Below are 22,934 nucleotides of genomic sequence, written 5' to 3' on the forward strand. Positions count from 1 at the left end.
TAATAACATACTAACTAACTAACGTTAATTAAGGACCCTTATTGTAAAGTGTTACAGCTGCTGGTGAACAGATGGATATGATTATATGATATGATTAAAACTGGCAAACACACATTTGGGATCCAAGTTGATCCATGTTTAGATTTATCTGATTCATCAATAGATCAAGTTATTAACACAGAGATGAAGTGAAGATGCAGCGGCTTCAGACAAGGATTTAATCAATGTTAATAAATGTAATTAAACCATTAAACATGGAACATAAACTTGATTGATGTGAACTTGTAGATTATTATTAACACCTTGATAACGTGTAAATCCATGTGGGTCGGTGGGAGGGAGGGGGCGGTGTGTGTGTGTGTGTGTGTGTGTGTGAGTCTGATCATTAATCACTTCCTGTTGTTCAGTGAAAACACAAACATGAAGTGTCTGTGTGTTATAATCTGCTGAGACACAGATTACTACCTGCTGCTGCTGCTGCTGCTGAGACACTAAAAATACCCCAGAGAGCTGACAAGACGTGACGTCATCGGCGCCCTCTTACCGACGGCCGGGTAGAGTAACTTGTGACGTCAACACACCTATCTATCTATCTATCTACCTTTTTTTTTACTCGTCAACATGAAACAACGACGCGTTGAATTGTAAAAACCAAAAGGGAACGGGATTGGAGCGATCAAAGCAGCTGACTGTCCCTTTAAGGCCCCCCCTCCTTTACACACACACACACACACACACACACACACACCACACACACACCCCTCCCCCCTGTCAGCTCTCTCTCTCTCTCCCTCTCAGTGTTAATCCTCCGTCTCTCCGCAGTCAGTCAGTCCATCATGGCGGAAATCAAAACGGGAATCTTCGCTAAAAACGTCCAGAAGCGGCTGAACAGGGCGCAGGAGAAGGTAAGAGGAGGAGGAGGAGGAGGAGGAGGAGGAGGGTGAGGATGAAGGTCTAGGCTGAGGAGGAAGAGGAGGAGGAGGAGGAGGAGGAGGATGAAGGGTGGAGAGGACGGCCTGTGCCTGTGCAGCAGCAGCGTCTCTCTGTTTCTGTTTTCCGATCATCAGATACCGAGACGGTGACGTCACGGCGGATCAATAATAGATGATGATCAGTTCGGAGGACACCGTGGTTTAGATTAATGAATGGCTGATTATTACAGTCAGTGTAGTAGCTAGGTAATAATACTGGTGGGAACAGCAGCTGGCGATGACGTCACACGCGCGCTAGGATACGTCACACACGCGTCTTATAGCTATGATATGATGATGCCCTAGTCTAGGTGAATGACGGTGAAGTGTTTCCATGTTTCCAAGGTCAGCTGGTGGTGCTGGTGTGTGTGTGTGCATGTGTGTGTGTGTGTGTGTGTGTGTGTGAAGGTGTGTGTGTGTTTGTGTGTGTGTGCTATGTCACTGCTATGTAAAATCAGCTATAAACAAACCGGTCCCAGTTCTAACAGTGAGACCTGTCCCTGGTGCTGAAACCGGTCCAGTTCTAACAGTAACAGGTCCAGTTCTAACAGTAACCGGTCCAGTTCTAACAGTAACCGGTCCAGTTCTAACAGTAACAGGTCCAGTTCTAACAGTAACCGGTCCAGTTTTAACAGTAACCGGTCCAGTTCTAACAGTAACAGGTCCAGTTCTAACAGTAACCGGTCCAGTTCTAACAGTAACCGGTCCAGTTCTAACAGTAACAGGTCCAGTTCTAACAGTAACAGGTCCAGTTCTAACAGTAACAGGTCCAGTTCTCATAGTAACAGGTCCAGTTCTAACAGTAACAGGTCCAGTTCTAACAGTAACAGGTCCAGTTCTAACAGTAACAGGTCCAGTTCTAACAGTAACAGGTCCAGTTCTCACAGTGAGACCTGTCCATGGTGCTGAAACCGGTCCAGTTCTAACAGTAACAGGTCCAGTTCTAACAGTAACAGGTCCAGTTCTAACAGTAACAGGTCCAGTTCTCACAGTGAGACCTGTCCATGGTGCTGAAACCGGTCCAGTTCTAACAGTAACAGGTCCAGTTCTAACAGTGAGACCTGTCCGTGGTGCTGAAACCGGTCCAGTTCTAACAGTGAGACCTGTCCATGGTGCTGAAACCGGTCCAGTTCTAACAGTGAGACCTGTCCATGGTCCTGAAACCGGTCCAGTTCTAACAGTGAGACCTGTCCGTGGTGCTGAAACCGGTCCAGTTCTAACAGTGAGACCTGTCCGTGGTGCTGAAACCGGTCCAGTTCTAACAGTAACAGGTCCAGTTCTAACAGTAACAGGTCCAGTTCTAACAGTAACAGGTCCAGTTCTAACAGTAACAGGTCCAGTTCTCACAGTAACAGGTCCAGTTCTAACAGTAACAGGTCCAGTTCTAACAGTAACAGGTCCAGTTCTAACAGTGAGACCTGTCCATGGTGCTGAAACCGGTCCAGTTCTAACAGTGAGACCTGTCCATGGTGCTGAAACCGGTCCAGTTCTAACAGTAACAGGTCCAGTTCTAACAGTAACAGGTCCAGTTCTAACAGTAACAGGTCCAGTTCTCACAGTGAGACCTGTCCGTGGTGCTGAAACCGGTCCAGTTCTAACAGTGAGACCTGTCCATGGTCCTGAAACCGGTCCAGTTCTCACAGTGAGACCTGTCCATGGTGCTGAAACCGGTCCAGTTCTAACAGTGAGACCTGTCCATGGTGCTGAAACCGGTCCAGTTCTAACAGTGAGACCTGTCCATGGTGCTGAAACCGGTCCAGTTCTAACAGTGAGACCTGTCCATGGTGCTGAAACCGGTCCAGTTCTAACAGTGAGACCTGTCTGTGGAGCTGAAACCGGTCCTGGAAATGAACGACAGATGTAAAAACATAGTCCATCATCCCATACGTGTCTGGGGTCTCAGAGAAACTCAGGAGGATTTTTAACAAACATGAAATCCCTGAATGTTTCAAACCCAGCAACACACTCAGGTAGAAACTGCTACAGCCCAAAGACAGGACACCACACACTCCAAGGAGCAACCTGGTGTACAGTATAGGCTACCGTCCAATGCAGCGAGGAAAGCAGCTTCACATCAGCAGAGCACCATACATCGCTGAAACCAGATTACCTTTATATATACGTATATTATATATTAAACAGGCCTAACCCCACCTATACAGCGCTGAAACCAAACAACCTTTATATATATATAGCCTATACAGTATATATTATATTTATATATATTAAACATTATATAATTCTCAAGTTCTTTCCAAAATATAGGCTACTACTATATGAACAACCATAAAACAGATGGGTTACATTTTCAAGTTCAATTTTACAAAAGGTACATTTGTTTTATTATATGATACTAATACGTTTGTAAACATAAGTGATGATGTCATCTTACCTTTCACCATAGATATAGTATTCACGTAGATGCTGCATTCGGGCTTGTCAGGCACGTCGTCGCAGCCGCCATCTTGGGAGGGAGTTCCCTGTATATATCTATATATCTATGGTAAAAACGCAGATAACGTCATAGACCAGAGCGGCATCTTTATGCAAATGAGAATGACTGATGCATCCTGGGTAATTTAGGGGCAGCGCCCGGCATCCCTCCATTGAAAAGTTCAGCCTAACTGGCTTCTTGACAAACTAAGTAACAAAAAGTTGTGTATTAACAGGCTATTTACAGACAACACTGAGCCAAAACCCCCCGGTGATTCCACCAAATACGTGTAGATGTCTGGGTCAGACATTTCTGGCCACTGTGTGGAGTCATTGATCATTGTGGGAGGCTAAAGGAGCATACCGCTACATTCATTCATTGTCATTTTTCAAGATAGCGTGAACGGTGGGTTTCAAAGAGTGTGTCAAAATAATTATGAGACATAGTGCTACAAAAGAAACACAAAATAAAACATTCAAATTGATTGTTAGTTAGTCTACGCTCCATCAAAACACAAAAAGCCAGTGAGTGCAATTTAAAAATGCCGGGCGCTGCCCCTAAATTACCCTGGATGCATCAGTCATTCTCATTTGCATAGAGATGCCGCTCTGGTCTATGCATGTCACCAACGGCAGTACGAGGTAAAATAAAACGCGTACTTCCACCCCCCCCAAGATGGAATGAATGTGTAAAATCAAATATAGTCAAAATGTAACTACATTACTCACTGTTTACACAAAATATTTCAAGAGTCTATTAATATATGACCAATTCTTAATCCCCAGTGGAAGTGTTTGAAATATTCAGGTCATACATTGTCATTTATATCAAATGTTTGCGTTTATTTTAATTGCTTTTTCTTTTGTTTTGCTTTTTTTTTAATTAAAAATGACACACTAACATTTAAATTCCTACCAATTCAATGTTACGTTGCGCCACATCTGCCAATAAGGTTCCAACATCAAATTTTTGTGAAAGTGACGGTATTTAGGAATCTTTACGATTAAATAATTGTGGCGTTTTACAGTTTTTCTCGATTGCTAAGACACATTTCTCGAAAGCTTCTCTCATTTTCTCTAAACTGTGAACACAAACCCCAATTTTCAAGCTACATTCACAAAACCTCAGACTCTTCTTGCAAAACCAAACTTTCACCTCAAAACAGTTCAATCTGTTCTCAAAACTGAACTCTGTTGTCAAATCGTGCCCCGAGTCAATCAAAATTAAAAACACTACTGAGCAGCCACTAAACACTACATAGAAAAATAGAAAACACAACGCTCAGCACATGAAGCTGTAGAAATAAATGTTTATCGTTCACTGTAGCTAAATGCATGTTGCAAAACAAAAAACCTGTGCATTTACACTGTAGCACTTCTCTCCTTCCCTTTCTTTCACCCTCCTCCCTCCCTCCCCACATCCATTTCATCCCCTTTTCCTTCCTTCTTCTTTTTTCTTCCCAGTTCATCCCTCCCTCCCTCATCCTCTCTTCTCCCATCTTCTCCTCTTGCAAAACAAAAAACCTGTGCATTTAGCACTTGTACATAGTACTGTAAAAAAAAAAAAAAAAAGGAGTACAAAAACCAGAAATCTTGTGCATTTACACGTAGCACTTGTACAGTACAAAAACAAACAGAAATCTTGTGCATTTAGTACTTGTATACAGTAAGCCTACGTAAAAATAAAGTACAAAAATATAGAAATGAGAAGTGCACAACTCAGCCACAGCATCATTTCTCTGTACTGGGTCAGGCCACAGGACTTCATCCTGAACTGGCTACAGTATATGTGCCCTCACATCATTGGACATAAGTGTTATCAATTTTGAGTTGTTGTGTTCAACTGGTGAAACTTGTGCTTTAATTGTGTTTGACTTTTACCACCTGTGCTCAGCATTAAGCAACACAGCTGCATCACAATGAAAATGTGTTGGTAAGATGTTAAAGTCTAAACAGGTGAAAAGTGCTGATGGTTTTGCCAAAAGAGTAACTGATTCAATCAGTGGGTTCAGGCAACTGAGAATTTGGTTCAGACAACAGGGTTTAGTGTTTAAGCAACTGAGAAAAACTGTAATACCGCGATTAACTGTGAAAACAAGTAATGGTGACATCCCTACCTGTCTCGTGTTTCTCTCAGGTGCTGCAGAAGCTGGGAAAAGCAGACGAGACCAAAGATGAACAGTTTGAACAAGTGGTGATCAACTTCAGGAGACAGGAGGTGAGAGAAGCACCTGTGTGTGTGTGTGTGTGTGTGTGTGTGTGTGTGTGTGTGTGTGTGTGTGTGTGTGTGTGTGTGTGTGTGTGTGTGTGTGTGTGTGTGTGTGTGTGTGTGTGTGTGTGTGTGTGTGGTTTAACCAGTGCTCTCTCTGTGTCAGTCTGAAGGCTCGCGGCTGCAGCGGGAGATGAAGGCCTACATGGCAGCTATTAAAGGTGATGTGCTCTCTCACATGAAACATCACACATCATTTAGACATGAAACTACGTTTTTATTCATCTGTGAACTTCATCCAAATGTCAGAATCCATCACTTCTTATCAGGTTGTTGGGTCCCAACATCTTGGAGAATCCTCCTGGCTCTCCATGACTGTGTATTTGGGAATTGTCTTTATGTACCAATAATAATTTGGACCAATCATGTGACTCCTGATGATGATGATCATTTACTTAGCACATAAGACATAAGACTCTTTATTGATCTCACAATTCTCTTGTAACAGAAGCAAAGAGTACAGGATGAGTGAAGAAATAAGGAAGAATAAGAGATAAGGAATCAAATAAAGGATTTACTATGTACAAGAATAGAAATATATATAACAATGTACTGTTATGTACAATGTTTAAATAGAAAAACTATATAGACATGTTGTTTGGTCAAAGATATTCGTCTTGTGTTAGCTTTCTACTGCCATTTTTGGTGTTTCGGGTTTCGGTTTTGACCCGTATTTTAAATCAGCTGTAAAATACACTAAATACATTTTTTTTTCATCCAATTTGTTTTTCTTCTCTTGGTTACATTGTTAGGTTCCTTATCCATGAAAATATTGGTTTTAATATTTTTGGGTGTGGGCCCCTTGGCCTTTCTTGTCAGTATGACCCTTGGCTTCAGTTGAACCATCCTCTTGTCAGCTTTCTTTTTATTTTGTTTTATTTTGTTTAAATCGAGTTTCCTGACAAAGTCAAAAAGTCTTGATTCTATAAACAAATTTATGTGGTACTTCTATGCATTTAAAACTTGAAAACGGGTCACTGGTGACCCGAACGACAGAGGAAGGTTAAAGGGATAGTTCAACATTTTGTCAAATTGGCCCATTGCCATAATCCCTATAGTCATAGCAGTAGGTTTGTTACCTTTAATTGTCGGTGCAAGCTGTTTTTAGAACGGTGGAGCAGAGCAGCTGCTCAGAGCTACGCTACGGAGGCTAAGGGAATTTCTTGGTTTCCCTCATCAAACTCATCAAATACACAATCCAACAACTCCAAAACACTGTCGTGGATCACCACGCTATGAGATAATAACACAATGTTACCAGACAGAGTTGTTTTAGAGGGAAATTCATGTAAAACCACTGATGCGCGTTGCGTTCAGGGACAGTTTTTCAGCAAGCAGTCTCTGTATTTACCTCTAAAACGGCTCAGTTTCGTAACGTTCCATTATTATCTCATAGCGTGGTGAATGTGCAGCTTGCCAAAATGTTGAACTATCCCTTTAATGACCCTAACCCTTGGTCTCTGGTCCTGCAGGGATGCAGCAGGCCTCCATCAACCTGACCCAGTCTCTGCACGAAGTCTACGAACCCGACTGGCACGGAAAAGACGACGTCATGATCATTGGAAAGGTCAGACGACACCTGAACACGTCCGGGTCCACGACCCCCGCTGTCTGAGGCCGACACACTCAGTCTGTCCTCCATCTCTTGCTGTGATGACATGAGTTGTTGTTTTCTGCAGGACTGTGATGCATTGTGGGAAGACTTCCATAACAAACTGGTGGACTCGACGCTGCTGAATCTGGATGAGTACCTGATACAGTTCCCAGACCTGAAGGTAACAGACTCTTTGTCTACTTTGACCAAACAACGAATGTGACACGTTGACGCAGCCGGAAAAGTGAAACTGTGACTTTTCAGACCCGTGTCGCCAAGAGAAGCCGCAAACTCATCGACTTCGACAGCGCTCGTCACCATGTGGAAACTCTGCAGGCGTCTGGGATGAAGAACGACCGCAAGATGATGAAGGTGAGTCCACGGGCCCGAGGACATGAGGGACGCAGCATGAGACCAGGGCCGTTGCTAGGAGATCTGGGCCCCCTTAAGGAGTACTAAAGTGGGCCCCTCCCCATAACTTTTCCTTTTTTTCTTAGGCTACGTATGTATTATGGTTTTTTATTTAGCCTTCTTTGTTTTGATGCTAATGCAGCATTACACTGCAAAAACTCAAGTATCTTAGCAAGAATATTTGTCTTATTTCTAGTCAAAATGTCATTTCTAGTCAAAACAAATCTCATTCTACTTAAAATAAGACTCATCATATTAAAAGTAGCTTGTTTTTAGACACTTTTTACTTCTTTCAAGCAGATTTTCATTTGGAATAAGTAGAAAAAATCTGATAGTGGAGCAAGTTTTTCTTCCTTATTACAAGCACAAAAAACTTACTTTCACTGGCAGATTTTTCTATTTATTGTGCATTTAAGTGAAAATGATCTAAAAACAAGTTAATTTTTAGGTGATGAGTCTTATTTTAAGTGGAAAGAGATTAGTTTTGACTAGAAATTAGACATTTGGACAAGAAATAAGACAAATATTCTTGGAAAGATGTAGAGTTTTTACAGTGTACTATGAGTATTAGTCAGGGTCTTACGCAGAATAAATCAGTCATACAAAGATTAGACTACTGGGGTTTTTTATGGGCCCCACTGGGCGCTGGGCCCCTAGAGTTATCATCACCTTTCTCCCCTATACAACGGCCCTGCACTAGACACCTGCTCAGCTCACAGTGTTTGTGTCCGCAGGCAGAAGATGAGCTGAAAAAGGCTCAGAGAGTGTTTGACGAACTGAACGTGGGTCTGCAGGACGAACTTCCATCGCTCTGGGACGGGTGAGATGGTTACACCACAGCTCTGTTGTCTCCAGTCAAGTTATTATTATTATTATTATTAGTTTATTTCATAGGGACAGTGCACCACTAATCAACAGAGTTAAAAGAAAAACTGTAAGTGGGCCAGAGTTAGCCAACAAGGCTAGTTTTCCTCCGTTGTCCCTGGCCAGATGTTAAAGGCCTAAACCTAAAAGCCAAAAAAAGGGGGCAACAATGAAGTACTTTCAAAACACAACTTACATAACAATCTACCTAGTAAAAGCTCATAATAACAAGTAAAACAGGTAAGAAGTCTGACATACAGCATGACAAAAGCTCATGGCTGCAGACATAACATGCAGACAGGGAGAAGAAGAGCGAGAGAAAGCAAGAGAAGAAAGTACAGCTAGAAACACATGCAAGTAGCACACAGAGCTAAGACATTAGCACAAACAATATCAGACATTACAAGGCAGGACATGAAATGGCATTAGGCAAGAAAACAAAAGCTAACAAACAAGCAAACAAACAGGAAAAGGACATATAATTACAAGCATTGAGAAACAGCACAAATAATGATTGATTAGTGATTTAGTGATTTAGTTTTAAAGTATTTGTCTCTGCAGCCGCGTCGGATTCTACATCAGCACCTACAAGTGTGTGACCAGTCTGGAGGCAAAGTTCCACCGCGAGATCTCCCTGGTGAGTGGTGTGGGGTTGGGGAGCGTTTGGGGGGGTTGGGGGGGGGGGGTTGGGTAGGGTTAGGGTGGCTTCTCTGGATTTATTTAATTAATTAATTTTATTTTAATGTTTATTTAACAGGGACAATACATACAATGAATGAAAAATGCGATGCATACAAGACATTTAGCTTCAGCTAGTGTGCAGTCTTTGTCCCTGGTCAGGCTAAAGAAGGATAAAAGATACTGAATACAATAAGTGCAATAATACAAATACAGTGAATCAGGGGTGGAGCAGTGGTTTTAAATGTGGGGGTGTTCCAAAGAACGGAAATTGAATTTCAAAAAAATTATTTTAAAAAACACACAGATCAACAAGAAGAGGCTTTTCCAACTTTAAATAGGTATATGGTTGTCCCAGGCCTTGGCTGTCAGGAGAAAAAAATTCCAACAGACAACAAAATATGAATTAATTTTATTTTCTCGGCTCGCTTTCCTCAATCCAGCCACTTTTGCCACTCTTTGAAGCAGTTCCTTTTTCAAGGTTGTGTGTAATATTTATTTTTTCTTTATTTTGGTCATGGATGATTATTTGGCTTTTAATCACAAAATGCAATATTTAATCACTATCACGGAGTTATCACGGTGGATTTACCTATGCTACGACGTTCCTGAAAAAAACTCTGCACTTCACGGCTGGATTGAAAGCTCTCGAAAAGATATTTATTGCCCTGAGCCCACCGTAGATCGCCAAAAGAGTAAGCTTCCAAACACATAGGTTATTGTCCGCCCCATTAAGTTCTGATATGTGGTGTGGTGCGGGGGGGGGGGTGGGGGACCAAAGTCCGTCTCTGTAACTTCAAATTTCGCCGGGTCGCGGACAACGGTCTGTGATTGGGTGAATGCCCGTTCAATTCATGCAGCGTAGGGGCTGAGGCTGAGGTGCGCTCCATTTTTGTATGCTGGTGCACAGCGAGGGGTGGGCACACGGGTTTGCCTTTGGAGGGGTTGAAATTATTTTGCTATAAGAGTGGGGGTGTCGAAACACCCCCATCCCCCACGGGTGCGGGTGCAGTGAATAATACAGTGAATAGGTATCATGAATAAATAAAAACAGCTAAAAAATTTAGATTACGAAATTGCACAAATTAAACACATGATGATTCCCAGAAACAGAGAAGTAACTAGTGCTGAACTCCGTCCAGGTGTGCAGACAGTTGTATGAAGTGATGACTAAACTGGCTGAGCAGCACTCTGACAAGATGTTCACCATCCAAGGAGCTCCGAGGTGAGTACAAATATTTACCCCCCACCCGCCCAACCCACCCCACCTGACACCGGGCAGCCAATCAGAGGACTTCTACCGTCTGTTCCCTCCTCAGTGACTCCGGACCGCTGAGACTGGCCAGAACTCCGTCTCCACCAGAGGACGACAGTCCACCGGAGAGTCCCGACACCAGCTCCAACCACATGCTCCGGCCCGTCTCACCCGGACCCCCCAGGCCCAAATCCCCCACACAGGTCGGTGCACTTTTCTATGTAGAAGCACTTTTCTATTTCTATTTCTATTTCTATTTCTATGACTTTGACCATGTATTTTGATTATATTGTCTTTTTCTATTTGTGATCTGTGTGTCATGATGTCTGTGTGTGGCTGTTTCTTATACTGGGACTGCTGAGTGCCTGTCTGCACAACACATTTACCAGCTGGTATTAATAAAGAAACCTTGACCTTGTTTACCCTATGAGCAGCACCAATGTGCTACACAAATAAATGCTGACTGACTGACTGACTGACTGACTGACTGTTCTAACAAGTCCAGACTCGTCACAGGTAGAAGTTTCCGAACGTCATCTACGGTCAAAGCCGTCGAAGCCGGAAGGTTTTTGCATTTCCGGTGGAATTGTACGTTTATGTTTCCACGGTTTTCAGTCGTTGTCATAGTTACGGTAAATGCATGGACAGAGATGGTCAAAATTTACTCCGTTACAAGTAAAAGTAGCTCAGTCGACATGTTCCTTGAGTAAGAGTAAAAAAGTACTTGCTTCTAATGCTTTTAAAGAGTAAATGTCTTATTTTTCACATCAATGAATGACTCTAATAGTTTGTAAATGAATGTAAGGAGCTTTTAACTCTTGTTAGTGAGAATGAACTCTTTGCTGCTCAGCTGCACTGATGTGCTGCTTTTAGGGGTTAGGGTTTCCTTCACAGACAAACACAGCTTGTGTCCAATAGGATTTTAGAAAAAGACCTGAAAGTAACCAGTACTTTTCAGCCTTCCTACTAATTAACTCCAGTAAAAGTACACATATTTGTCTTGGAAATGTATTCAAGTAAGAGTAATAAGTACCAGAGAAATCTAATACTCAAGTAAATTTACTCTGTTACTGTCCACCACTGCGCATGGATCTATTACTGTAACGCTGGAGCGAATGTCAGTTTGTGTGATATCCATTGTTAGAAGCTGGTGTGATGATCCATGCGTTTTATAGATTTTCATTGAAAAAACAAAAACATCCATGCATTTACCGTGACTACCGAAACCATGGAAACGTAAAACATAAAATTCCACCGGAAGAGCAAAACCGGCTTACGTTTTTGACGTTCGGAAAAAGGTGGATAGAGTAGGACAACATAGAATATGTGTTTGTAGAACAGTGATAGACGATGTGACAGTAGAAGTAGCAGTCTGTCTGTCTCTATATGAAGAACTGGGCGTCTCAACTCTCTGTGACTGTTTCTTTTGCTGCACTTTTGTCTGTTACTTGGTGAGTGAACATGCAACATCAGTATCGTGTCCTGTGTCTGTGACTGTGTCAGTTGATCCGATACCCAACACCAGTGTTGTGCTGTAGATACCTGAAGGTAGAATAGAGCCAGAGAACGTTTGGACGCATGTTTGTCGACGCATTTGGACAAATATGTGTATGAACGAAAGTGTGTGTGTGTGTGTGTGTGAGAATGAATGAATGAATGAATGTGTGTGTGTGTGTGTCCTCTGGAACAAACTCATCCAGAAGCTTCACAGCTGCATCATGGGCTCTGTGCTCCCATGATGCAACACTGCACAATACCCAGCTAACATAGAGTGGGTTGTAGCTGTATTGATACCATATTGATAAGTATCCCCTCATCAATATGTGGCCAATGCCCCCCTACTCCCCCCTCAGCGAGGCAACATGTCCCTGTTAATAGACCAGAGCGGCATTTTTATGCAAATGAGAATGACTGATGCATCCTGGGTAATTTAGGGGCAGCACCCGGCATTTTTAAATTGCACTCAGTGGCTTTTTGTGTTTTGATGGAGCGTAGACTAACTGACAATCAATTTGAATGTTTTATTTTGTGTTTCTTTTGTAGCACTATGTCTCATAATTATTTTGACACCCTCTTTGAAACCCACTGTTCACGCTATCTTGAAAAACTACAATGAATGAATCTAGCGGTATGCTCCTTTAGCCTCCCACAGTGATCAATGACTCCACACAGTGGCCAGAAATGTCTGACCCAGACATCTACACGTATTTGGTGGAATCACCGGGAGGTTTTGGCTCAGTGTTGTCTGTAAACAGCCTGTTAATAGACAACTTTTTGTTACTTAGTTTGTCAAGACAGTTAGGCTGAACTTTTCAATGGAGGGATGCCGGGCGCTGCCCCTAAATTACCCAGGATGCATCAGTCATTCTCATTTGCATAAAAATGCCGCTCTGGTCTATGATTATTGTCTCATCACGTGTTCACGTCTCCGTCCACGTAACGGTGGGCCCAAGTGGTCTCTGTAGTTTCACCCACAGACAGGAGACCAGCTTTCACCAGTGGACAGGGCAAGGCAAGGCAAGGCAATTTTATTTGTATAGCCCGTTTTTATGCTGCGTTCGATTGCACTCGGAACTCGGAAAGATCCGACCTCCGAATCGGAAAAATGCAATAGAACGGCCCTTGAAGTCGGAACTCCGACTCAGGAGCTCGGGTAAGATCCAAGCAGCCTGAGCCGGTCGGAATTACGTCACAGCAATATGGCGTTGCACACCGCGAGAGGTATTTATTTCAAGATTCAAGATTCAAGATTCAAGATTCAAAGAGTTTATTGCCATGTCAACAAGTAAAATCAAGTTGATAGGAATGTGTCTTGGTTTTTGCTCTCACAGAAAAACAATACAGTACTCCCACCACATAGCTACACCACAATAAATAATACACACAATGCCGTACGATGCAATGTACGGGGAGGACAATACCCAGCAGCGTCATATTCAGCATAAGTGCCAGTGCGAGGAGAAAGTGCAGAGTGATCAGTGCAAATTCAAATGTATGATGGCTTGGAGATAGGTGCTGTCTCTAAAACGAGATGTTCTACATTTAATACTTCTGTATCTCCTGCCTGATGGGAGGAGATTAAAGAGGCAGTGTGCTGGGTGAGAGTGGTCTGCTATAATTTCATTGGCCTTTCTGATGAGTCTAGTTGAGTAAAGTGATAAGTGAGGGAAGTCTACTGCAACTGTTGATCTTGGAAGCTCGGCGCACTACCTACCCTCTCTAGCCGGGTTTTATCCTGTGCGGTTGTGTGACCGTACCAGACCAGCATGGAGAAGGTGAGTATGCTTTTAATGGTAGACCTATAGAAGTGGGTCATAGCTGGTCGACTAACCTTAATTTCTTGAGCTGCCGCAGGAAGTAGAGTCGCTGGTGGCACTTGTTAATTATGAGACTGGTGTAGAGCTCCCATTAAAGGGATTGATGGATGGTGGTCCCGAGGAACTTAAAGGAGGTGACCCTCTCCACCTCTTCTCCGTTGATGGAGAGAGGGAGGAGGGGGGTGGCCTTCTTTCTAAAATCAACAACCAGCTCCTTAGTTTTTGAGATGTTAAGTATGAGGTTGTTGTTCTCACACCACCTCACTAGCTCCTCTACTTCACTGCGGTAAGCAGGCTATTTATTTTCCAACCTAGACATTTAGGCAAGGGAGAAGTTATGGAAAAGGGAATATAGCCGAGTTCCACGCGTACTGCAGCAAGAGTTGAATCTGCACGGCTCGCTGTGACGCATGCAGGATTCCCCTCGCTGGTGCGTTCAAGACTGTGTGTTGCAGAAGTGGCGTTTCTCTCTCTCTCTCTCCCCCAAGAAGCTAATGTTCTTCCCCAGCAGTAGCCTACTTTTTGATGCTCGAAAGACATCAGCTTACTATGGCCGGCCATGTTTTCCGAGGTTGCAATGAAACGCATTTCTGACCCGGATCTTTCCGAGTTCCGAGTGTAATCGAACGCAGAATTACAACCAGTTCATCTCAAAGGGCTTTACATGGCATCACAACAACATCCTCTGTCCTTAAAAACTCCATGGAAAACCCTTTTAACAGGGAAAAATCGGAGAAACCTCAGGGTGAGCAACAGAGGAGGGATCCCTCACCCAGGACGGACAGATGTGCAATAGATGTTGTTACATACAAGACAGTTTACAGTTTAGTTTAGTTTAGTTGAGGACAGAAACTGCCTGGAACACTGGTTTCAACAGATTTGTAGATTTATCTCTTGTAGTGATCAACTTGCTTGTTTCCTTGGAAACTACAACGATCAGCTGATCTGTGAACTGTGAATGTTTGGCAGCAATAATCAAATGAATGGAACCTGGTCAATAAAGATTATTGATCCACCAGAAGATAAAACGTCCTGTAGCTGTGAATGTGTGTCTGTTCTGATTGGCTGACTGTGATTTGCTACGTAGTCAACGCTTACTGTGTGTGTGTGGGTGTCCCTTCTCTAGTTGCAATCGTTTAATGTTTTAGTTTTCAGTGACCCCCGCCCCCCCTCAAACCCCACCCGAACCCTGGAGGGAGGTGAACTCCAGAAACATCCAATCACAGAGCAGCATGTTGGTTAAACCTGTGATGCTGTCACAGAGCATCATGTTGGTTAACCCTGTGCTGCTCGTTCAGACGCTCATCGTTTCTTCTCCTCCGCCAGTTTAAAAAGGGGCCGCCGGTGCCCCCGCCCCCAAAGGCCACGCCCACCAAGGAGGTGGCGGAGGAGCAGATCATCGACCTGTTTGGAGGAGAGTTTCTACCGGCGCCTTCACCATCACAGGTGTGTGTGTGTGTCCACACTGTGTCCATGTGTGTGTCCAGGCAAGGCAAGGCAAGGCAAGGCAAGGCAGGGCAGGGCAGGGCAGGGCAATTTTGTTTGTATAGCCCGATTTTACAAACAGTTTGTCTCAAAGAGCTTTACATGGCATCGTAACAACATCATCTGTCCTTAGACCCTCACATCCACTGAGGAAAAACTCCATGGAAAACCCTTTTAACAGAGAAAAATCTGAGAAACCTCAGGGTGAGCAACAGAGGAGGGATCCCTCACCCAGGACGGACAGACGGGACAGAGATGTTGTTACAGACAAGAAAACAGTTTACAACAGAGAATTTGAGAAACATGGAAATGTTAACAACAGCTGAGGGAGGAAGCTTCTGGTAGGCAAGGGAGGCAGGGTTGGTGTAGAGAGATGGAGCTCCGGTGGAGGAGAGGGCTCCATGTAACCAGATGTGTCCCCCAGCAGTCTAAGCCTATAGCAGCGTAGCTATAAAACGGTTCAGAGCTACCTGAACCAGCCCTAACTAAAAGCCCTGTCATAAAGGAAGGTCTTAAGTCTAGACTTAAATGTAGTTAGAGTGTCTGCCTCTTTGACCCATGGAGAGAGCTGGTTCCACAGTAAAGGAGCCCGGTAACTGAAGGCTCTACCTCCCAGTCTGTCTTTAGAGATACTGGGAGTCACTAACAGACCTGCGTTCTGGGAGCGGAGTGCTCTGGTAGGACAGTAAGGAATAACGAGTTCTTTCAGATAGGTTGGAGCTTTATCATTAAGAGCCTTATAAATCAGCAGAAGGATTTTGAAGTCTATTCTAAATCCTACAGGAAGCCAGTGGAGAGAAGCTAAGGTGGGAGAGATGTGCTCTCTCTTCCTAACTCCTGTCAAAACCCTCGCTGCGGCATTCTGGACCAGCTGGAGACTCTTTAGAGAGTTTTTCGGACATCCTGACAGGAGAGAGTTGCAGTAGTCTAGCCTAGAAGTGATAAATGCATGCACCAGTTTCTCAGCATCACTCTGGGAGAGGATATTCCTAATCTTAGTGATACTGCGCAAATGGAAGAAGGCGGTCCTAGTCACGTGCTTTATGTGGGAGCTAAAGGAAAGGTCCTGGTCAAAAATGACTCCAAGGTTCCTCGCAGTTGTACTCGGGGTCAGGGTGATGCCATCTAGAGTAGCGATCTGATTAGAGAACTTGTCCCTGAGATGTTTAGGTCCAAACACAATGACCTCAGTTTTATCTGAATTCAGTAGCAAGAAGTTAGAGGACATCCAGGATCTAATGTCTTTCAGACAGTCTTGCAGATTGATGAGGCGGCTTCTGTCATCTGGCTCCATGGACAAGTAGAGTTGCGTATCATCCGCAGAACAGGGGAAATTGATTGAGTGCTTCCGGATTATGTCACCTAATTGGAGCATGTAAAGAATGTGTGTTGAGTCATGTGTTAAGCTGTAACCCTTGGTAACCACCCCCCCCCCCCCACCCCCCGTCCACAGCCCAATGAACGACCTGGAGAGTCTCTTCTTGACATGGACTTTGACGCGTTCCAACCAGATGAAAGTGTCTCTCCAATACCACAGGTTAGTTGGCTGGTGTTCCCATAGCAACTACCTCACACTGACCTGATCACTGAGTTATTGATCAGTAACGAGGTTGATCAGTGTGTGTATTGATCAGTATTGATCAGTATTGATCAGTAACGAGGTTGATCAGTGTGTGTATTGATCAGTATTGATCAGTAACGAGCTGCTGTGCCTCTTTCAGACGGCGATTCCCTGGGACATGTGGTCGGTGAGTCAAGTCTCTGTTCTGAGAATCAGTTCCTTTATTGTTGAGAATAAAACATATTTCATTTTCTTGTCTTTTGATCTTAAAAGGGAAGCACAGAAGCAGCTCAGCCTGTAAGTACCCCCCCCCCCCCCAACCCCTCCTCCCTCCCACACACACACACTACTGTCAGTTAAAGCAGAAGTAAGCGATCCGGTCGTTTTGGCTAACTTCTTGTCAGCAGAGTTAGCAGTCCCGCCCTCGTCATGGATCTATTGGTCCTCGTCCCTACGTCACCACATTCAGGCGCATCCCTTGGCTGCACACACAGAGAGGACTGCCCCTTTATGCCGTTCTCTCTCCTCATTGGATAAAGGTTGTAGGATACAAGGAAAGTTTTCTCCTGGGCTCAGAGCAGAGCAGAGGGACTGACAGACCCGTGTTTCAGACCAAACACTCTTCGCTGTCGGAAGATACAAGACTTATACTAACACAAACATTCACCTTACTTCTGCTTTAACCATACACTTCATATGACCTTGTTTAGCTGCTGTTTCTACACTACAATACAAACACAAACATATATGGTGCAGTAAGGAATGGGAGATGAGGGGGGGTTAAACTCTTCACTCCCTTGCTGTTTCCCCAGCAGGCTGCAGATGCCGGCTTCGCTGCTGACTGGTCGGCAGACTTTGGTTCAGTGCCAGCGAACGGAGACGGCCCTGCGGGAGAGGAGGCCCCCGGGGGCCCCGCCGCGGCCCCCCCGGCAGTGGTGCTGGAGGGGGCTGCTGAGGACGGGGAGCAGGGGGGGGCTCAGGGCTGGCCCCAGACAGACGGAGATGATACGGCTGCACCTCCTCCTCAGGACGGGGAGGCAGCCCCGGTGGCCGCTGAAGCAGAGGTTAGCCAGTGGGATTGTCAACTAACTAACTCCACCCTTCCCCCCACTACAGCCCACCGTGAGGCAGGGTCAGGGGGGGCCGAAGGAGGGGGGGGACAGGCAGACCGCCGGACGTCCACCCCAGGACTCATATTCACCAATGAACGAGGTGAACGGATTCAAGGCAACACAGAGGACAGAAGAGACAAGTGGTCGAGGTCCCCGGACGGTTCTGGGTCCGAGTACGAGACGGCGGAGGAGTGGGGTGGGGACGGGGGGGCCGGGGGGGGCTGGGCCAGCGCAGACGATGACCTGTCGTATGACGATCGCCCAGAGAGCAGCTCAGAGGGGGGAGGCGGTGCAGATGGTGGTGGAGAGGGAGGGGGGGCGTTTGATTCAGATAGTTCAGCTGAAACACAGGGAGGGGGGGCGTTTGATTCAGTTAGTTCACAAGGAGGGGGTGCGTTTGATTCTGATCCATTTGCTGAAACACAAGGAGGGGGTGCGTTTGATTCTGATCCCTTTGCTGAAACACAGGGAGGGGGTGCGTTTGATTCTGATCCCTTTGCTGAAACACAAGGAGGGGGTGCGTTTGATTCGGTTCCTTCAGGTGAAACACAAGGAGGGGGCACGTTTGATTCTGATCCATTTGCTGAAACACAAGGAGGGGGTGCGTTTGATTCGGTTCCTTCAGCTGAAACACAAGGAGGGGGTGCGTTTGATTCCGATCCCTTTGCTGAAACACAGGGAGGGGGTGCGTTTGATTCCGATCCCTTTGCTGAAACACAGGGAGGGGGTGCGTTTGATTCCGATCCCTTTGCTGAAACACAAGGAGGGGGTGCGTTTGATTCTGATCCCTTTGCTGAAACACAAGGAGGGGGTGCGTTTGATTCTGATCCCTTTGCTGAAACACAAGGAGGGGGTGCGTTTGATTCGGTTCCTTCAGCTGAAACACAGGGAGGGGGTGCGTTTGATTCCGATCCCTTTGCTGAAACACAAGGAGGGGGTGCGTTTGATTCTGATCCATTTGCTGAAACACAAGGAGGGGGTGCGTTCGATTCGGTTCCTTCAGTTGAAACACAGGGAGGGGGTGCGGTTGATTCAGTTAGTTCACAAGGAGGGGGTGCGTTTGATACCGACCCCTTTGCTGAAACACAAGGAGGGGGTGCGTTTGATACCGATCCCTTTGCTGAAACACAAGGAGGGGGTGCGTTTGATTCTGATCCCTTTGCTGAAACACAGGGAGGGGGTGCGTTTGGGGGTGGATTTGCTGACACCCCGGGTACAGAAGCGCCTGAAGGTCTCGGAGGTGGGGTTAGTGTGTCTGGGGGGGCGGGTGAGGTGGATGCAGACCCTTTTGTTGCCAACAGTTTCCCAGCAGCAACCGGCACCACGACCCGGCAGGAAGTTAGCAACAGCACCGGTGCAGCTCAACAACAACGCGGTGGGACCACAGCGGACGTAAACGTTCCCAGAATTCACAAAGAGCCAGAAAGTTCAGACATGTCCGAAGACGAGGCGGCAAACCGGAGATTTGGAAACTTGTACCAAGAGCTAGAGAAAGAACAGGAAGAGGTACGGGAAGAGGTCCTCCCTCCTCCAGTCTAGATTAGCTCAGAGTAGAACTAGAAGCAGAACCTCTCCTGTGCTCCTCCTCCCACAGACTCAGTGAAGTACCCTAACTCCACCCCCCCAACCACCAACGCCTGGATCCCAGCCTGAACTCCCCCCCACCCCGCCCAACCCTCCTTCACTCCGGTCCTTTGTCCTTCTTGTTTGCTCATGTTGAATGTTGCTGACTCTACTAACCTGTGTCTCTCCGTTTATTCAGGTGACAAATGCATTCAACGGCTTCTCCCAGGTATGTATGTGTGTGTATATAAAATTAACTAATTAATCGCAAAATTTTCTGTAATTAATCACTATTAAAGGGACAACGAGGAGTTTTGGAAAAGCGAAGCGTTTTCACACTACATTTATGAGCCTCCGTGCGCACCGTACATTTCTTTGACCGGCGCAAGACAGACTCATGTTTTCATTCATCAAGAATTAAAGTCAGAGGTTGGAAGAAGTTCACATACCGTCGTAGTTCCCACCATAAACGGAGATTCTACTTCCACCAATAATTAAAATAACAAAATAACGATAGAGACAAAACGATATATTTATCGAAAGTGGTAATGTAGATTCATCCACATTAACCTGAGACTTTTTTTATAACCAAATAGAAACTCCTCGTTGTCCCTTTAATTTACAGAGTTAGACCCCCCCCTCGAGAGATGAAGTCTGCTAACCGCTAGCTTCTCTAGTTGTAGCAACTTTAGCAAAGACCGCACCATAACAAACAGTGCAGTCTATTTATCCACGAGCAAACCGCAATCAAAAAGCCACTTACAGCCACAAATAATGCTCAGAACAGCACCAAACGTCATCAACAGTACAAACAGGGTCCCATCCCATAATACGAGGCATAAAGCAGCGGTTATCTTAGCCTGGTTTCTATTGAAAAGAGACGAAAACAACTCACCCACTCTGCTCCAGTTATAAGCTATGCAGCAACTTTACGTGTCCAGCATAGAGTCCAGGCACTGACAACACACGTCCGAGTCCGACTGGCAGCACAAACATCTGGTTTCAGCACAAACATCTGGTTTCAGCACAAACATCTGGTTTCAGCACAAACATCTGGTTTCAGTGGCCACCGACAGCACAAACATCTGATTTCAGTGGCCACTGGCAGGCAGTGACCACACTGACCACTTGATTCCCCCAGGTCCAGCACATAGACTCCACCGGCTGGCACTTTTCTCCTCCGTTTCCTTCAGCTTGTTTTCAGTAAACTTGGTCTCAAACTGATAGTGACGCCCATCGAAATTTAACCAGTTGTCATTGTTGTTCTCAAACTGCATAAACTCACTCAGCCGTGTTGTCCCTTCTGTGATGTCTGCTTGTTACTGCCATGGTTACAGGTAGTCCGCTCTGCTGGCATGGAGGCGATTACTGAGTGAAGTAGAGTCCCGCAGACCAAGGATGAAAATGTGTGTGTATTACTGTGCGTTCACACCAAAAGCTTCCAAAGCGTCAAAAACGCTATTTTCAGCCGCTTTGGCCGCTCGTCACGTGACTGGCGTCAAAGTTCGATTGCGCTGGTCATTGGGGAGCCGAAATACAAAAAAAGAAAAAAAAAAAGGCAGCCGACGGACATCTCTATTCTGACAGGCTGCCGCCGGTTGCCGCTTGACCACGTCATAGCTCATTACCCTAATGTTAAACCTGGCTCAACTTTTCATCTGGTGACGCTTTGGACGCTTTGGAAGCTTTGGACGCTCTGGAAGCGCGGCGACGCCTGTTGACGCTTTGGACGCTCAGTGTCGCCGGGTTCTCATTGAAAATGAATTGACTTCCGGCGTTTTTGACGCTTTGGAAGCTTTTGGTGTGAACGCACAGTTACTCCATGCAATGCAGTCAAAGTTCCTATGTATCTTGCCTATCAGTTTATAAAAGTTATTATTGAATGTTCACAGGGACATGGACGGAATTGGGCATTTTTAACTTTATATATTTGTGGGAGAAAATCACGTATACAATTGAGCTGAGTTTATGCAGTTGGAGAACAATGATGACTGGTTTCATTTTGATGGGCGCCCCTATCAGTCTGAGACCGAGTTCACCGAAGACGAGCTGAAGGTAATGGAGGAGAAAAGTGAAAGAGGGAGCGCTGCCGGTGGAGTCTATGTGCTGGACCTGGGGAAATCAAGTGGTCAGTGTGGTCACTGCCTGTCGGTGGCCGCTGAAACCAGATGTTTGTGCTGAAACCAGATGTTTGTGCTGAAACCAGATGTTTGTCCTGAAACCAGATGTTTGTGCTGAAACCAGATGTTTGTGCTGCCAGTCGGCCTCGGTGTGTGTTGTCAGTGTCTGGACTCTATGTTCGACGCGGAAAGTTGCTGCATAGCGTATAACTGGAGGAGAGTGGGTGAGTTGTTTTCGTCTCTTTTCAACAGAAACCAGGCTAAGATAACCGATGTTTGATGCCTCGTATTATGGGATGGGACCCTGTTTGTACTGTTGATGCCGTTTGGTGCTGTTCTGAGCATTATTTGTGGCTATAAGTGGCTTTTTGAGCGGTTGATAGTGGATTAATAGACGGCGCTGTTTGTTATGGTGCGGTCATTGCTAAAGTTGCTACAACTAGAGAAGCTAGCGGTTAGCAGACTTCACCTCTCGAGGGGGGGGTCTAACTCGGTGTTACGGTGTGTTGCACCATGGGTTAATTTTATGCTGGAATATCTCCTTAAAACTGAAGTTTATAACAAATATTTATTTATGTAAAATCATCAAAGTGTAAAGAAACTTTTTATTTAAATTCAAAGACTATTTTAATGGCTTTCTTTAAACTTTGAACACAGTTTCTCACCTGTGAAGAACAAGTTTGGCACAAAAATATCTTCCAACAGAAATAATAACAAAACCCAGGCCTACATGTGTTAAATTGCAGGTTGAATATCAAAACCATTAAGACCAATCCAGACCACTTCGGCACATGCACCAACATTTTTAGGTTTTCCTCTTTTTCCCTATCACACTGGCGTGATTAGAGTCGCCCAGAATTTCCCTCTGTAAAGTAAATTTAAAGGGATAGTTCAACATTTTGTCAAATTGGCCCATTGCCATAATCCCTACAGTCACAGTAGGTTCGTTACCTTTAATTGTCGGTGCAAGCTATTTTTAGAACGGCAGAGCAGAGCCGCGAGCTGCTCAGAGCTACGCTACGGAGGCTCATGGGATTTCTCTCATCAAACTCATCAAATACGCAATCCAACAACTCCAAAACGCTCTGGTGGACAAGTTGTGACCTGTGCATTCACCACGCTATGAGATAATAACACAACGTTACCACACAGAGTTGTTTTAGAGGGAAATACAGAGACTGATGATGAAAAACTGTCCCTGAAGGCAACGTTCATCAGCGGTTTTGCATGAATTTCCCTCTAAAACAACTCTGTCTGGTAATGTTCTGTTATTATCTCGTCATGTTCTGTGTCTTCATGTC

At 45.1% G+C, this 22,934-nt stretch overlaps 1 protein-coding gene across 1 annotated transcript in view; it reads left to right on the plus strand.

The window, feature by feature from the left end:
• The first annotated feature begins 789 nt into the window (after window positions 1-789).
• Window positions 790-22,934, plus strand: part of amph (amphiphysin) — a 29,700-nt gene continuing 7,555 nt past the window's right edge. Inside the window, exons 1-18 of the mRNA XM_085804884.1 lie at window positions 790-905; window positions 5,542-5,622; window positions 5,780-5,834; window positions 7,146-7,240; window positions 7,353-7,448; window positions 7,532-7,639; window positions 8,413-8,498; window positions 9,104-9,179; window positions 10,363-10,445; window positions 10,540-10,678; window positions 15,119-15,238; window positions 16,731-16,814; window positions 16,999-17,025; window positions 17,112-17,135; window positions 17,651-18,251; window positions 18,324-18,933; window positions 19,201-19,456; window positions 19,713-19,742. Coding sequence (XP_085661010.1) covers window positions 837-905; window positions 5,542-5,622; window positions 5,780-5,834; window positions 7,146-7,240; window positions 7,353-7,448; window positions 7,532-7,639; window positions 8,413-8,498; window positions 9,104-9,179; window positions 10,363-10,445; window positions 10,540-10,678; window positions 15,119-15,238; window positions 16,731-16,814; window positions 16,999-17,025; window positions 17,112-17,135; window positions 17,651-18,251; window positions 18,324-18,933; window positions 19,201-19,456; window positions 19,713-19,742 — 2,640 coding nt within the window. The 5' untranslated portion in view covers window positions 790-836. The remainder of the gene's footprint in view (window positions 906-5,541; window positions 5,623-5,779; window positions 5,835-7,145; window positions 7,241-7,352; window positions 7,449-7,531; window positions 7,640-8,412; window positions 8,499-9,103; window positions 9,180-10,362; window positions 10,446-10,539; window positions 10,679-15,118; window positions 15,239-16,730; window positions 16,815-16,998; window positions 17,026-17,111; window positions 17,136-17,650; window positions 18,252-18,323; window positions 18,934-19,200; window positions 19,457-19,712; window positions 19,743-22,934) is intronic.

The sequence above is a fragment of the Trachurus japonicus genome, chromosome 17 (genome assembly GCF_045865225.1).
Source record: "Trachurus japonicus isolate A0001 chromosome 17, Traja_1.0".
Lineage (NCBI taxonomy): Eukaryota > Metazoa > Chordata > Actinopteri > Carangiformes > Carangidae > Trachurus > Trachurus japonicus.